This window comes from Muntiacus reevesi, chromosome 2, assembly GCF_963930625.1.
Source record: "Muntiacus reevesi chromosome 2, mMunRee1.1, whole genome shotgun sequence".
NCBI lineage: Eukaryota > Metazoa > Chordata > Mammalia > Artiodactyla > Cervidae > Muntiacus > Muntiacus reevesi.
In genome coordinates, this window is record NC_089250.1 from 179,179,014 (window position 1) to 179,195,911 (window position 16,898).

The 16,898-nt window shown below is 46.9% G+C and overlaps 1 protein-coding gene and 1 pseudogene across 1 annotated transcript; one reads left to right on the forward strand and one right to left on the reverse strand.

The window, feature by feature from the left end:
- Positions 1-1,557: 1,557 nt before the first annotated feature.
- Positions 1,558-8,985, reverse strand: GJC3 (gap junction protein gamma 3). The gene is made up of 2 exons (XM_065923842.1): positions 8,928-8,985; positions 1,558-4,721 (listed from the first exon to the last, which is right to left on the reverse strand). Exon 2 carries the CDS (start codon positions 4,718-4,720, stop codon positions 3,893-3,895), a length of 828 nt encoding a protein of 275 aa, XP_065779914.1. The 5' UTR covers position 4,721; positions 8,928-8,985; the 3' UTR covers positions 1,558-3,892.
- A 6,657-nt stretch (positions 8,986-15,642) lies between these two features.
- LOC136160338 (actin-related protein 2/3 complex subunit 3 pseudogene) lies at positions 15,643-16,355 on the forward strand (annotated as a pseudogene).
- Positions 16,356-16,898: the final 543 nt, after the last annotated feature.

Genomic DNA, 16,898 nt, shown 5'->3' on the forward strand with positions numbered 1-16,898 from the left:
TAACATTCAGAAGCATGGGGGGGCTTCCCTGGTGGCTCAGTGGTAAAGAATCTGCCTGCCAGTGCAGGAGACACAGGTTCGATCCCTGTTCTGGGAAGATCCCACATGCTGCAGAGCCACTAAGCCTGTGCGCCGCAACTCTGCTCTAGAGCTGGGGGGCCGCGACTGCTGGACCCACGCGCTGCGGCCAGCACTCCAGAGCCTGGGCTCTGAAGTAGGAGAAGCCACCGCGCTGAGAAGCCTGGGCACCACAGCTAGAGGGTATCCCTGGCTCTCCACAGCTAGAGAAAAGCCCACACAGCAGCCAAGACCCAGCACAGTCAAAAATAAAATAAACAATTTTTTAAAAAAATTCAGAAGCACAAGTGAATTGACTTTTGATACCCAACTTGAAAACAGTAACCATTTTGCTCTCCAAAGGAGCATCCGTTGAGGCTTTCAACAAGCAAGATGCTTGCCCGTCTCAGGGAATTATCTGTTTCTCTTCCGTGGAGTTTTGATCTTGTGTCTCTGAGGTGCTCAGTTGTTTTATTCTTCCCACTCTATTCCTTTTCTTATGAAAGAAATGGTTCATTCTTCTTGTGTCCCCAAATCAGATACTGCCTTTCTTGTAATATGCTCCATAAGTGGTTACCGACTGTATGATCAGATGATGTGGACAGGGGGTTCCTGTGGTCGCTGTTTTGGGGTTTTGATGGAAGTTCTACGGAATGTCTTAAATGTTTAAATGATAAAACTGATAGCTGCATTTTCTTTGTGAATTGGAATACCATATTGAGAAGGAATCTGCGGGAATTCCATGGTGGCCCAGTGGTTAGGACTCTGCACCTGTACTGTGGAACCCAAGTTCCATTCCTGGTCCCTGGTGGGGAGAACTAAGATCCTGAGTCCCACAAGCTGCACAGTGCAGCTAAAAAAGGGAGAGAGAAAGAGAATGAATCTGAGTTTCAAATATGAGCCAAGCAAGAAGAGGTGCTCTTATCTGTTACTGATGCAAACATGACTGTCTGTGATGTGAGTGTCTGTGTGTCTGTATGTCTGCCTTTGTATTGAACTGTATCTCCTTAATGTCTCTGTGTCTTCAATCCTGCCATACTTCTGAAATGAATATCCTTCTTAACTGAAAATATTGAGGCTCCCTAATTTGCAATTTTATTCATATGAAATTTCAAGGGATCTCAATTGGCTAAACAATCTCAACAAAGAAGAACAAAGCAGGAAGATTAATACTTCCCAATTTCAAACCTTATTACAAAGCTACAGTGATCAAAACATGGTACTGCCATAAGAATAGATATATAGATCAATGGAATTGAATTGAGAGTACAGAAACAATGCCATACATCTCCAAGCAATTGATTTTCAACAATGGTGCCAAAAACTATTATATGTAGGGAAAGAAACTTTTCAACAAATAGCTCTGGGACAGCTGGATATCTACATGGAGAAGAATGAAGTTGGACCCTTGTCTCATAACATATAAAAAAATTAATTCAAAATCAAAGACCTAAATGTAAAGCTAAAACTATAAAACTTTTAGAAGGAAAGGTAGATATAGTCTTCACAGTCATGGATTAGGCAATAGTTTCTTAGCTATAACACCAAAATCATAAGCAACAAAAGAAAAAAATTGATAAACTGGATTTCATCAAAATTAAAAACCTGTGCATCAAAGGACACTGTCATTTAAGTGAAAGACCACCCACTGAATGGAGAGAATATTTGGAATCATACTTGTGATGAGGATCACACAAGAAGAACTCAACAACAAAATTACAAACGACCCAATTTTTTTAAATGGGCAAAGGATTTAAATAAACATTCCTCCAAAGCAGCTGTTCAAACGGCCAATAAGCACAGGAAAAGATGTTCAACATCATTAGTCATTAGGAAAATACAAATCAAAACCACAATGAAATATCATTTCACCCACTAGGACGGCTAGAATTTAAAAATCAAACTGGGAAAAAAGATAATACCAAATGTTGGCAAGGATGTGGATAAATTGGAACCCATTTATACATTGCTACTAGGAATATAAAAGAGTAACTAGTACAACTGCTGTGGAAAAAGTTAGACAGTTCCTTAATAGGTTAAACAGAAGTGTTACCATATCCCCCAGCAACTTCACTCCCAGGTATTTACCAAAGAGCCCTGAAAATATGTGTTCACACAGAAACTAGTACATGAATGTTCATGGTACCATTTTTCATAATAGCCCCAAAGTGGAAACAATGCAAATGTCCACCACCTCAAAAATGAATAAATAAAATGTGGTATAGCCATACAATGAAATAATACTCAGTCATAAAAGGAATGAAGTACATGATGCTAACTGAAAGATGCCAGTCACAAAAGACCACATACTGTATGATTCCATTTGTATGAAAAGCCCATCCTAAGAAAATCTGTAGAGACAGAACATAGATTAGTGGTTGCTTATGTCTGAAAAGGTATAAGGATTTGGAGGTAAAAGCTAAGTATTTTAGGGTTTCTTTTTGAGTTGATGAAATGTTCTTAAACTGTTGGTATTATGGATACACAACTCTGTGACTATACTAAAAGTCATTGAATTGTATACTTCAGATGGGTGAATTATATGGTATGTAACCTACACCTCAATAAAGCTATTTAAAAGGGAACATCATCAAGGAGAAATTCAGAATGATGTCAGTTGCTTTTTTCTGTCCTTGGTCACTTGGCTGGGCTCTAGCTATACTAGATACCGGATTCTTTATGAAACACTGTGTAGCAGAAAGAAAACATTATTATTTTGATAGCTGTTGCCAGAGTGTCTGGGGAACCAGATGTCTTTCCTTCGGCATAAACCTTCCTAAATTTACTGGAGGATCCTTTGAGATTCCATTTCCAAACCTAGGAACGACTCTTTGTTGAGAATTTGAGGGCAAGGAAGAACTGAGAAAGGAAGTGTTTCTGCAAAAAGGTGGAAGCTGGGAAGCTTTTGGACCGAAATGACTGAGAAACTCAAGAAAAAAGAAGCCTGATATTGAGCGTTAGATTACCTACTGAATCATACTGTGATATAAATGCTATTATCCCTGAATCAACAGTAGTGATTTCTGTGTTATACTGAGGACTATGAATTTAAAAAGTAGTCATAGTGATCTTCCAAAAGAGTGTAGGCAAGTGTTTGAATACATCAAATCTACATATCAAAGAACCCTGGGTTATATATGCATGAAAAGCCAGGGTTTCTGAATAAGATTTATGCAGCAAGACTAGAGGCATTTTTGGTTACAGGACTTCGAAGGTGGGGGGAGCAGAGGATGTGGACAGCTGGAAACAGGAGGACCCCCATTGAGACAGCAAAGAGGACTGTCCTCAGCAATAGGAATGCCAGCTCGGTGGTCAGTATTTAATGTGCAGGACAGGGAAAGGCACTGTTTTATGGAGGCTTCCGCTGGCCAGCTCTGGAAACAAGCCTGTGAAAGCTGTGATGCTGACACCAGGGAATTCTGGTGAGAAGGCACGACAGGACTCTCCAAGGAAAAGTTTCGGACACCAGGTCCCACGCCCCGCCACCACGGCTCTTGGATTCGCAACCACACCCTTTCATTTGCCATGGAGATAAACCCCCACTCACTGGAATCTGGGCCAAGAACTGATCACTGGGTTTCCTTCACAGCGTAGCCAGGAGTCTTCACAACTCTGCAAAAGCTGAGACTTTTTCTAAATGGGAAGAGACCTAACGGAAGGGCAGGAGGTAAAATGGGCTGAGCACTCTGGCCCTGATTCATTGGAAGGAATCATCCAGCTGTTGGGTGGTCAGGACACATTTGCTGAGAACCTGCTTTTCTACTTTATAGCGTGGGGGCGTTGTGCTCCCCAGAGGGTGAGGGACCCACCGTGGGGGATCTTCAGGACCCATTCATCAGGGGCGGGCAGAAGGAGGAACCTCAGAGCCCCTCTCACCTGCTTCTCCAGGCCGTTCTCTTATTTCCACCACTGGGAAGTTATCCGTTGGTGCCTTGCGTCTTTTGACACTCTCTGAAGTCGGGGAGTAATTAGAAGAGGGGGATTTGTGCCTCCAGATCCTCCACCATCTCCCCAGGCCCAGGAGGACAAGCTCCAAAAGCGTGAGCAAGAGACAGAGCCCCGTGACCGCAAACATGGTCTTCAAGAAGATGGTCTTCTCAGAGGGGCGGGAGAGGTAACAGTTGGTACTACCAAGGCAGGGCTCTAGACGACACACAAAGGAGGTGGGCATCGTGAACCCGAACAGGTGGTACTGCCCCCCCAAGGCTGCCCCCTCAAGGGCCAGTCGCACCCCCAGCTGCGCCGCATACGCCCAGAGCAGCCTGGAGTTGCCAGCGCCCGCGGCCTCTCCGCCCTCCTCCCCTGGGCCGCTCAGCGTCTCTTCCGTCTTCCCCTTTCCCGATGCCTCCCAGTGCCAGATGACGCGATACAGAATGAAACCCATGTAGAGGGCGCTGGGCACAGCCGCCAGCGTGACCTGGAAGGCCCAGAAGCGCAGCGGGGAGAGGGGGTGGAAGGCGTCGTAGCACACCGTCCTGCAGCCCGCCTGCTGGGTGTGGCACACGAACTCGCTCCGCTCCTCGCCGCCGCCAAAGACCCCCGTCCCGCCGGCCGCCAGCAGCACCAGGCGGAGCCCCAGGAGCGCGGGAAGCAGGAGGCGGCCCACGGCGGTGGCGTGCCGGCTCTCCTCCGCGGCCACCCGCCTCAGGAAGCTGCCGCACATCCTGTTAGGAAGCAGAGGACAAGGGTGAGCGTCCGGGCGCTGCGAGCCGGGCCCCCTCTTCACTCCCGATCCAAGGACGGGTGAGGCAGGCTTGCTTGTTCCTCCCTGAGAACCTGGTTGATCAGATACCCCGAGCTGACTGCACCTCTTTACAGTAACGGAGGCATCGCTCTAAAATACTAATAGTGAGTGAGTCGGACTGTGGCTTTCTCTTCTTGCCCCCTCCAGTACTGCTGGGAACTCTGGTGAGAAGGCACGACAGGGCTCTCCAAGGAAAAGCTTCGGACGCCAGGCCCGCCCACCCATCCACCCAGCATGGCGCTTGGATTCGCAACCACAGCCCTTCATTTGCCATGGAGATAAACCCCCACGCACTGGATGTGTGGACCGAGAGCTGATCACAGGGTTTCCTTCACAGGGGAGCCAGGTGTCCATACCTCTGCAGAAGCTGAGACTTTTTCTAAGTGGGAAGAGACCCACGGAAGGGCAGGAGGGGAGAGGAACTCTGGACCTGCAGGGAGAGCAGCGCCTGTCTTTGTCTTTCTCTTTCCCTCCCTTCCTCTCTCGCTTCCCAGAGGCTGAATAGTCAAGAGTCCTCTGAAAACCGCTGCCTCCCCAGGTCGGGTACTCCTGTCCTTGTCGTCGGAACAAAAGCGGCGCTGCCCCCGGGAGGGGTGTGCGTTCCTCCGCCGCCGCCCTCCTCCGGCTCCAGGCCCCCAGGGGCTCACAGGCGGGTCAGTCTGGCCTCTGCTCCCCTCACCGTGGGGAGACGGAGACGAGTTGGGTCAGGGGGTCAGTGGGGATCCAGTGAACAGAGCGAATGTCGAGGCTTATGTGGTCTGATGCTCTGAGCAGCTTAGGAAAGGAGACCACTTGGAAGAAGACCCGGCGGAATCTGCTAGTTAAATGTCCCGGGGTTCGGGCCAGAGCCAGAGCTGACTGGACAAAATTCGAAACTCAGCTCTGCTTCGTCGTTGCTCCTTGGGGTTATCTCTCCCTCGTGGTGAGACGTGACTGGAGTCGAGGACAGGCTGCAGAAATCCTGCAGGTCTCGGGACAGAATGCCGTCACACCGTGAGGCCAGTTGGTCATCTTTCATCTGTGTCCTCTCAGCAGCCCTCAGCATCCAACTGCTCTTCCTAACTCTCCTCCATCAGCCCAAACTCTCACACACCTGGTTCCCTTCACCCTCAGAAGACCGTGGGAAGCTCTTATTCCAGAGAAAATAGAGACTGTAATGTGAAACCCTGCAGCTACTTTTATCTTCACAGTCACATCCTGCTGTAGCATCTTTGAGAAAGAAGTGTCTTTCCACTTGTCCACAGCAACCCTCCCTTTCAAATCTGTGTCCCTGGGTCACTCCTTCCAGCTTGAGGATTTGGCCCCAAAATTACCTTTCCTGTAATTCCGACCATCCTTGTTTCCTCTCTGACTTTGAACTTGCTTCAGTTTCTTCCTGTTAAGTCTAATATTAATAATCTGAATTTCTATGTTAACATGGCAGCAACTGCGACATGTCTAATTTCTCTCATATCAACTATTATAATACCCAGAGAGATGCACAAAGCAATCTTAAATGATTATTAGTGTTATAAACTATAGATAAGAATGGGCCATATGCCAGAACTTAGGGAGAATGGTCACTTCTGTGCAATCAAAAGAGACATTGAGATGCTTCCAAGAAACAGTTCTGAGGGCTTCAATTGACCAGAGAATTATATCACCATCCACCAACTGTTCGAAGCCGTATTTTGAGCCACTAAGAATCAGAGTCTGAACCTCTGCCTGCCCCCTAAGTCCCTGTCTTTCTTCTTCATCACAGACTGTGAAAACTCCAAGTGTATCAGGCTGCTGAAAATTTTTTTTCAGTAAAATTTTATTTTTTCAGTAAAAATTTATTTCCAGTCTCTAGAAAGATGCAAAACTGGCCCCATGATTAAAGATGGCAGACTGAAGATAAAAGGTTATCCCCTCTCATCCCTAACACGCCTCAAAAATGAGAGTAAATGGATCTTTGTGAGTGCACCCACTACAAAGAGAGTAGGAGAGAGAGCATCAGATTGATCTTTGAAGGCAATAGGAAAGATTCTGGAGAAAACTAAATCAGCATGCTAGAAAGCACACCGGATAATTCTTTTAGAATTCAAAGGAAGAAGATGAATAATTGAAAATAATAAAAGGTAAATAGATATGGATCAAAATCTGTTTATAATTTGGAAATCAAGACAACAATAAAATCACTAGATGTATTAGATGGGAAAGCTTAGTGAAAGCTTTCCTTAGAAAGGAGTGATTTCTCCATAAATGTTTCAGTTTTGTTTGGTGACTGAGCGCCACAGCAGACCAAACAAGAGGTCACGTTTCAAGGCTGGTCCTGGGTTTCTCAGCCTCCGCACTGTTGACATTTGGGGCGTCTCTTTGGTGTGGGGCCTGTCTCTTTAATGCGGGGCCTGTCAGAGGAGAGCTGTCCCATGAGCTGTAAGACCTGGCCTCTGTCCACTAGATACCAGCAGTGAACACCAACCCCCCCACACAGGGGTCTCCAGTCATTGCTAAGTGTCCCCTGGGGTGCAGATCGCCCCAGGCTGAGAACCACTGCTTTCGAGTAGCACTGCTCCATCACCTGTTCCCTCTTGGCTTCAGTTACCAGCTCGTAAAGCAAGACATCTGTGCCAGAGCATCTCCAAGGGCTTTTGCCGGGCATAATCATCGGCCCATTTCCAGGTCGGTCGTACACCCTCCTGTGACGATGCCTCCGGCCCCTCCCACTGCTGAGTTCAAAGGGTCCCAGCGCTTGTTGCTGCGGGGCGGGGGGGAGGGGCGTGCGGGGGGGGGGGGGGGGGGCGTGCAGCGGGGTGGGGGGTGGACTGAACTCCCAGGGTTTCTGCCTCGGGCCCTCTGGCAACTCACCAGACTAAATGCTAATTTAGTAAACACTCAGAAACTCTCAGCCTCATCTCATTTCAAAGTGCAGGTCCAGCACCCTCCAAACGCACATCTCCCCAGCAGACCTGGAATTTAACAGAGAGCAGCCCTGGCATGTTCCAAGCGTCAGGAGTTTGAGTGGTTTCCAGAAGCCCTGCCTCTGTTCTCTCTCGCCCATGCCCACCCCAGACCCATAGCCAGACAGCCAGATGTTCTCTGGGAGGCTCTCAGAACTGAGCTGAGGCCTCCAGGTTTCCCCACAGATGGAGAGAACAGGAAAAAGCAGGACAGGAGGACTTGCTTGAGCACCCCTGGTTTGGGGCACCCTGCCGTGTCCTTTGCACCGCGGCTGTTAGCACCAGCACAGGGCTTATTCTACACGCATTCCAGGGCCTAGAGGGTGTAGGTAGTAAACATCCTGCCCCATCTTCCTAAGTCTGCAGACCAGGGGAAGTTTCCGAGAAACTGGAGCCCAAATATAGCCATCCCTCCTCTCCTGCTTTCCTGGGACCCCCTGCTTTCACCATCTATTCCAGCCATCTCCTGCCCGCCCCTCTCATTCTCTGAGACCTTCTTCCTCCTCCCAGAAACATATTTTGCCCACAGGGGATCAGAGACCCCAGGCCAATCAATGGGACCTAGGGAGCTGTGGGCTCAACATTTTTGAGAAAGCTCAAGAGACCACTCTGTTTCTGGGAGGGGAGAAATAGTTGGCAAATCGATTTATTCAAGAGGGGGTTGGCAGGATCTAAACCCTGTCAAGACATTAGAAGCAGTTCCTATGAGCTCAAGAGTTGGGAGAACGAGGAAAGCCCAGAGTTTGAGGAGATTTTCAAATATATAAACATTTTTTTTTTAATTCCATCATGATTTTGTTAAGAATTTTTCTGAGCATCTTTTTGGGGAGAGAAAAATTCCAGGATTCCACAGGGGGCAGAAGCCACCTCTGGAGAGAGTTAAGACTCAACATGGTTGTGGGGGAAGGATGTCCGCTGAGGCCAGCGCTGGGCCCAGCCCCCTGCCACCAGCTCACCCCACCTGGCCTTGAAAACATTCTAGAGCTTTTGCTAAAGGGTTGTTAAGGGTGCAGCGGCCCTGGCATCCCCAGGTATGCAGAACCTCAGGCCACATCCCAGGCTTAGTGAGTCAAGTCTGAATGTTAATGCTATCCCAGTGTGGGCATGAGCAATAGAGTTGCAACTGCGCAGCCCAGAGACCGGGCAGCCCCCTCCACCACCCCGGGCCCTGGGCCAGCCCAGCCTTGAGCTGCCCCAGCACTCACCTGGCAGCTTCGAGCCAAAGCACCCACAGCAGAGGAAACAGGCAGACAGAAGAGTCCTCAGACCCGAGCCGCAGGGTCCTCGCTCTCCCCCCAGGCCCTGCCTCCCTCCACCACCCACTCCTTCCCCCACCCCTTGTCATTCCTGGCAGCCTCAGTGCAGGGTCAAAGAAATGCAACCAGAGGGGCGGGCAGCCCAGCTGCTAAAGAATGGACTCTGGAGAACAACCATCTGTTGTCGTGGGTGAGGGGTACATCGTCTACGTGAACTGAAATGGGGAGATCATCCGAAAGGGGGCAGAGGCTTCGGTGTCTTTTCACTGCGGGGGCTGGCAGGCAACAACAGAGAGCATTCCATACGGTTGTCTTGGCTGTGAGAAACAGCACGGGCCTCCCCCATAGCCTGATGGGTGTCTACCTGCTCCCTGGGAGAATTCCAACACCTCAGTTCCAGACACCGCCCCTGTGGAGATGCGGGGCATCGTGCCACTACTTTTAGCATTTAATATTATTACGGAGAAGTTCAAGTTCAGCTTGATAATCTTCACCTTTTAGGTCATTTGATCTTTTTACAGTTTGCCAGATGAATTTTTTTTGGGGGGGAGCCCCACATACATGGCTTTAGGGATCTCAGTTCCCCAACCAGGGATTGAACCCCAGCCCTCTGCAGTGAGAGCATGACACCCTAAACACTGGACCACCAGAGAATTCTCAAATGAATGTTTTACTTTTGAAGCCTGTTCACTCCTCAGGGGATACTATTCAGCAGGACTTAAGAAACCTCTCACTGGCTCTCTTCTGTTCACATCTGATCCACAGGAAATACCGATGCGTCTCTAGGGCCCAAAACCTCTGGGCACATAGGCCATATCCAACGCAACCACACTGGCTTCCGTTCATCTACGGGATATCCTATCTCTTGCCTCTCTGATTTATCAGTCCAGAGTCCACTCATTGGACTCTCACTGGGCATGAGAAGCAGGCAGGAGGCAGCAACTTCTCCCAGCCCTTTCCATTGGGAAGAACTAAAAGCACATCTCTTTCCCAAGTAGCTTCTCTCCAGGGTCTTCCCTGGTGATCCAGTGATTAAGACTCCATGCTTCTACTGCAAGGGGTGCAGGTTCAATCGCTAGCTGGGGAACTACTAAGATCCCACATGCCTCACAGCGTGGCCAAAATAAAAATTTAAACTGAAGATAACAACAACAACAAAAGTAGCTTCTCTCCAGAGTTAGCCCTCTTTGCCTTTAATTTCCAACAATTCTGCCAAACTTAGATGTGGGCATAGAGATTAAGAGTGATATAACTGCTGTTCATTTGGTTTTCCTTTGAAATATTGCATCTCAGACTAGTAATCGCTTTAGAATGTCCTACATATTGCATTTTCCAAAACATTGCCTCTTGAAATCCCAGTCCAAATTTCCAATATCTTCTTACACCAACATTTATTCAGTGCATAATAAGTGATGGATATTATAAGTGCTAAATGGTTAATAACTCATACTTCATAACAACCTTATGAGGTATATACTATTACTACCCTCTTATATGGGAGAGAAATAAAGAAATGAGAAGTTGAGTAACTTATAAAAGGTCAACTAGCTAGTGAATGGGAGAAGCTGGAATTTGGATAAGCAATCTGGCTGCAGATAGCAAACCCCTAAACTCTACTATGCTACTAGCCTGGTTATATTTCAAATACCAGCCTTTACAGACCTATCAATGGTAAATCCACTATAATTTCATACTCTCATGAAAGTAAAAATCCTCTGCTTACATTTTCTACATCTTAATGACTAATTCTGCCATCAACCCTGGATCCCAACCAAAACCTTTGATGTCATCACTGGCAGCTTCTCCTTCATTGAGCACATCTTATCAGTCTACTGGTTGTGGAGATTCTGTCCCTTGAATTAAGAAGACACCTTAGTTCAAGACTGAATTACTGAACCGCTTCTGTTTCTAGACTTGTCTACCCCTAATCCATTCTCAGCATTGCAGACAGAATATTTAACTCAATTCTTATTTAAATTTAACAACATCTTTACCAGTTTCTTTGCTCCGGTTGCTTCTCGAATGTCATACCTTCCTTCTGGATTAAATCTTCTTCTCATTCTCCGTGTGTGTGTGTGTGTGTGTGTGTGTGTGTGTGTGTGTGTGCACGCGTGCATGCGTGCATGTGTGTTCATCTTAACTATTTTGTATTCACTTCAATCGTGTTAAATATATTCACATTATGGTTCGGTGGATTTCCAAGACACTTTCATCTCACAGAACTGGAATTTTGTCCCCATTTCTCCCTCCCTTTAGCCCCTGGCAAACTCCATTCCATTTTCTATTCCTATGAATTTGACTACTTTAGACTCTCCACATTAGTGGAATCATACAGCATTTGTGACTGGCTTATTTTACGTAGCATTATGTCTTCAAGGTTCATTCATGTTGTAACATCTATCAGAACTTCAGTCCTTCCCAAGGTTGAATGGTATTCCATTGCATGTATGTAGGTGCAACGTTTTGTTTGTCCATTCATCTATTGATGGATTGTAGGGGTGTTTCCACCTCTTGGTTATTGTGAGTACTGCTGCTATGAACATCGATGTGTTAAATTTTTTCCTTCTTGAAGTACAACCTTTGGTAGTTCTACCAGGGAACTGTTTAGGATTAAACTCTTTTTTTTTTCTTCCTTTTTTTTATTGAAGTATAATTGCTGTACATTATTATATTTTCAGGTGTATAACATAGGGGCCATGAAGCCAGGAATGCAAGAGTTCCCTACTTTTCCAGACTTTATAGCCTGACTTTGGTAAGTCTACAGATTTACTTTATAGACTTCACCTGTGGCGAGAGCTTGGCAGCGTATGCTGTGACCCCACATTGCATACAGGCCAGGAAGAGAAAAATCGGAGTATGTTTTGTAAGATTCTTATACTGTGTGTAATGGTCTGATATCCCTTGCAGGTAAACTACAATAAGATGAAAATGTAAAATGTACAGTATTATACAGTCAAGAAAGGATTGTAGCTAATGGGCAACCAAGGAGACAAAGTAGAATTACAAACATATGATCAGTTCATCCAAAAGAAGGCAGAAGAGGAAAGAGAGGGAACAAATAAAGCAGATGAGACAAATAGCAAACAGATAGCAACATGGGAGGTTTGAATTTAACCATGTAAATAACCACGTGAGGTATAAATGGTCAAGTCACTTCAATTTATAGGCAGAGAGACAGACTGAGTAAAAAGCAAGAGCTACTCGTATGCTAAGTCCAAATAACCCACTTTATAATTTCCTTGACTTATTTGTGGCTGTGCTGGGTCTTCGCTGCTCTGCAGGCTTTTCCCTAGTTGCAGCGAGTGGGGGCTACTCTCCAGCTGTGGCGCTCGGGTTTCTCACTGCGGCGGCTTCTCTTGTGGTGGTCCGCAGGCTTAGCTGCTCTGCTGCGTGTGAGAGCTTCCTGGATCAGGGATCGAACCTGGGTATCCTGCACTGGCAGGCAGATTCTCTACCTGTGAACCACCAGGGAAGTCCCTAACCCACTTTTTTAATTTCACATGTGGATTAGAAGTAAAAGGATAGAAAAATATACTATGCTAACACAAAGGAAAAGAAATCCTGAGGGGCATTATTAATATCAAATTAAGTTTCATAGCAAAAATATTACCAGGGATAAAGAGGTCATTCCGTTATTATAAGGGGTCAATTCATCAAACCCTAAACATTTACACCCCTAATAACAGAATTAGGTGACTAGAAAGGAAACCAAGGTCCAGAAAGTTTGAATCACTTGTGAAGGTCACTCAGGCAGCGAGTGGAAGAGGCAAGGTGGGAACCAAGGCTGGCTCTAGAGTCCAATGTCCCCTCCGCTAAGCCACGTCTCAAAAAGGAGCCACTGTGTCAGGGTCCTTCAACTCGTCTCTAAATCAGAACTGGGAGCCCACCTTTCAGGGCCTCGCAGATGGTCCAGACCTAGTGACCAAAGTTCTTGTCTAACTGAAGAGGGGGTGGAAAGTGGGGAGAAACGCAGAACTCGGGGAACAGGCACACTTTTCAAAGTTGCCTGGATTTCTCCCGATTCCTCAATGGCTCCATTTATAAATGTCCACAGTGCCTCAGGCAGTGTGGGTATCAGGGGAGGAGGTTAAGTTTGGTTCTGGAGGTTGGGGCAGGGGGCTTCTGCCCAATTCTTTCTCAGCTTCTGACAGGACCCTTAAGCACCAAGACAAACTTCTCTTTCACAGTAAGTTTCTGAGGATTGGTGCCAGGAAGGGAGCCCCCAAGGGTGCCGAGAAGTCATCCCACTTCTTTATTCCACCAGACAAGGCCTTCTTTGTCTCCCTCCTCCCACCAGATGAGCCCAGCCTCCTCCCACCGCCGTATGCTGACGAAACCTGCCAAGCCCTGGAGCAGCAGGGTGCCTGGGTGCAGGGTCACCCAAGGGTGGGGGCAGAAGGAAGCCTGGCATCTCTGCCCCCTCCCCGTGGTGGGAGGAGAAAGCTTTCTTCTCTCCCTCCCTCCCTCTCTCCACAGCTGGATGGATCTGTCTGCTTGGGGGGAGAGGGAGAGGCCACCAGGAGCGAGGGTGGAGGAGGAGTCAGGAGAAGGAAAGACTCGGATTCCAGGCGCTGGGCCTGGGAGACTACGTGACCTAGGGAGAAGGCAGAGAAGCTGGTCCTGGGACGGTATTTATGATCTCTGGGACACAGCAGGTACCACACAGGTAAGAGATGGAGTTCCCAGGGTGACGAGGATGAAGGGAGATCCCAGGTGTGGAGAGCAACCTGTCTAAACCGAGGATTCCTGAATGTCTTGTGATGAGATTCATATGACTAGTGAGGCAGTTGAATAAGAAAAGTAATAAACAAAAAGAACATAGAAAAGTAATAACCATCAGCTCCATTAAAAACAAAAAGTTGTGTGAGAAAGTAAAATGATTATGGCTTACTATGTAGCGGAGCTGTGAAGGTATTACAGTCATAATAATGAAAATAATGAAGATCTAACCTAAATTCTCAAATAAGGTATTTATATTGGGAGGACACATGATGGGAAATGGACATGTGTGGTGAAGGCTAAGAAAGGATGAAGAAAAATCATCATTTTCCAGGATGCTGACTTGATAATGAAACATCAAGAAAGCATTGAGAGACAAGGAGGTAAATGTCTTCAAAATAACCAGCTAGAAGATATAAAAAATCACTGCATGACAAATAAGGGAAAAATATTTTTTACAGCCATGTGACTTTGCATAAACCAACCATTGAAAAAAAAATCCTTGTGGTCTTAAGCAAAGAATTGTGACTGAAAAATAATTAACAGAGAAAGGGAAGAATTGCAAAAAGATCATGTAATTGGAAGTAACAGTGTGGAAGATCTCGAGTGCCACGAATAAGACCCGACTCAGTCAAATAAATAAATATTTTTTAAACAGAAGAAGAAGAAAAAGGCCTACATCTGGATTTGGTCCTTGTCCTGAGCGCCCCAGGGAGACACTGGCCTGGATAAACGCCACGGTCCTATAGGTCTGTCTCATACCAGTGTTTCTTCTCACCCCGTACTCGGTAGACCATACATGGAAATGCCGTCATGGGGGTTCCCTGGGGGGCCAGTGGTAAGACTCTGCTCCCAACGCAGGGGGCCTGAGTTCAATCCCCAGTTAGGGATCTATATCCCTCATGCCGCAACTAAGAGTCTGCATGCTGAGACTAGAGATCCCGCCTGCTGCACACAGACCCAATGCAGCCAAATAAATAAAGAAATGTTTAAGATAATAATCATTAGTCATGGAAGAGGAACCAAGTAACTCAGAAGGAAATAACACAGCAAGTGCTATTTCAAAGCAACTTGTGACCTTTGAACAAACAAAGAATAACATACAGGAGGAAATTTTTAGATCAGTGAGAAGATCCAGGGCCCCCGTGAACAGGCCAGGGCTGAGGCCAATTGGAATGTGAGACCCACGCCACCTATACGACAGGCGACGCGGGCCGGGGTGGGCAAGGGCGGAAACCTCAGAAGGCCTGAGTCCTGGCCAGCGGTGGGGACAAGGAGGGGACACGCAGCCACTCAGCCAGCCAGAGAAGCTTCCTGGGGAGGTTCGGACTTCAGGGGAAGCCCAAGACAGCTTGCCAAGATGAGGCGGAAGATTGTTCCTGACCAGTGAGACAGCCGAGATGTGAGGGCGGCAAGATCCTGACAAAGGGAAGCAACCCCAGGGCGGGGCGGGACCGTCGGCTGAGACTGAGCACTGCAGGGAGGAAGGAGGGGCCCGGAGAGCCAAGGTGGTCCTGCCCACCCAGCAAAGACCCGCCGACTATTCCCCAGCAGGTGGGACCATCGTCAAGTGCAGCTGAGGATGTCCCGCCCCAGGAGGGGCTCGTTGCCACAAACTGTCTCCTTCTCAACAGTTTCTCAGCCAGTTTAGAAGAGCATGTTGCTCTGTATTTGAGAGACCCCCGCTATAGACGGCCCATCAACCCCCAGGAGTGCATGGAAAAACCTGCATTTGCGTGTGATGGACTTTCTCTATATCCTACGTTCTATTTTATGCATTAAACATTGTCTTGGGAATTCTCTGGTGGTCCAGTGGTTAGGGCTCTGCACTCTCGCTGCTGAGATCCTGGGTTCAATCCCTGGTTGGGGAATTAAGATCTGCATGGAGCAGCAACAACAAAAAAAAACTTACCTTGAAGGAAATTTTTAAATTTATTTTATCAGGTTGGGGTGGAGACCCGGGCGCCTCAGAGATGCCGGCTTACCACTCTTCCCTCATGGACCCTGACACCAAACTCATTGGAAACATGGCACTATTGCCTATCAGAAGCCAGTTCAAAGGACCTGCCTCTAGAGAGACAAAAGATACAGATATTGTGGATGAAGCTATCTATTACTTTAAGGCCAATGTTTTCTTCAAAAACTATGAAATTAAGAATGAAGCTGATCGGACCTTGATATATATAACTCTCTACATTTCTGAGTGTCTAAAGAAGCTCCAAAAGTGCAATTCTAAAAGCCAAGGCGAGAAAGAAATGTATACACTGGGAATCACTCATTTTCCCATTCCTGGAGAGCCTGGTTTTCCACTTAATGCCATTTACACCAAACCTGCAAACAAACAGGAAGATGAAGTGATGAGGGCCTACTTACAACAGTTGAGGCAAGAGACTGGACTGAGACTTTGTGAAAAAGTTTTTGACCCTCAAAATGATAAACCCAGCAAGTGGTGGACTTGCTTTGTGAAGAGACAGTTCATGAACAAGAGTCTTTCAGGACGTGGACAATAAAGCCGACCTCGGGTGGACCCTGGCTCCACAGCCCTGGGCAGCATTCACAGCAAGATGTACACAGTTCTTTGCCTTTATTTCATAAAGTTTTATACAGAGGAGAGAAGAGCGTGTGTCTTTACTTGAAGAGCTCTTTATCAAGAATTCAGGGTGGGATGGGTGGGGAAGAATGAGTTGTTGCCTGGTGATTTGAAATGTCTGCAGTATTAAGCTGGTGCTTAATAAATAATAATAAAGAAATTTCTAACATTTAAAAAAAATAAAAAATAAATTTATCAGTCAGTAGAGTTGCTCAGTCATGTCCGACTCTTTGTGACCCCATGGACTGCAGCACGCTAAGCTTCCCTGTCCCTCATCAACTCCCGGAGTTTGCTCAAACTCATGTCCATCAAGTGGTGATGCCATCCAACCATCTCATCCTCTGTCATCCCCTTCTCCTCCTGCCTTCAATCTTTCCCAGCATCAGGGTCTTTTCGCATCAGGTGGCCAAAGTATTGGAGTTTCAGCTTTAGAATCATAAAATTTCTTTTATAAATAAATAAAATCTTAACATTAAAAAATAATAATTATACTGAGAATAACTACCAAGGGAGTAGATGGCTGTGCTGTGCTGGCTTCGTCACTCAGCCGTGTCCGACTCTTTGCGACCCCAAGAACTGTAGCCCACCAGGCTCCTCTGTCCATGGTTGCC

What these genes read in the sequence shown, in the direction of transcription:
- GJC3 (XM_065923842.1), bottom strand. Translation starts at nt 4,720, where the DNA reads ATGTGCGGCAGCTTCCTGAGGCGGGTGGCCGCGGAGGAGAGCCGGCAC.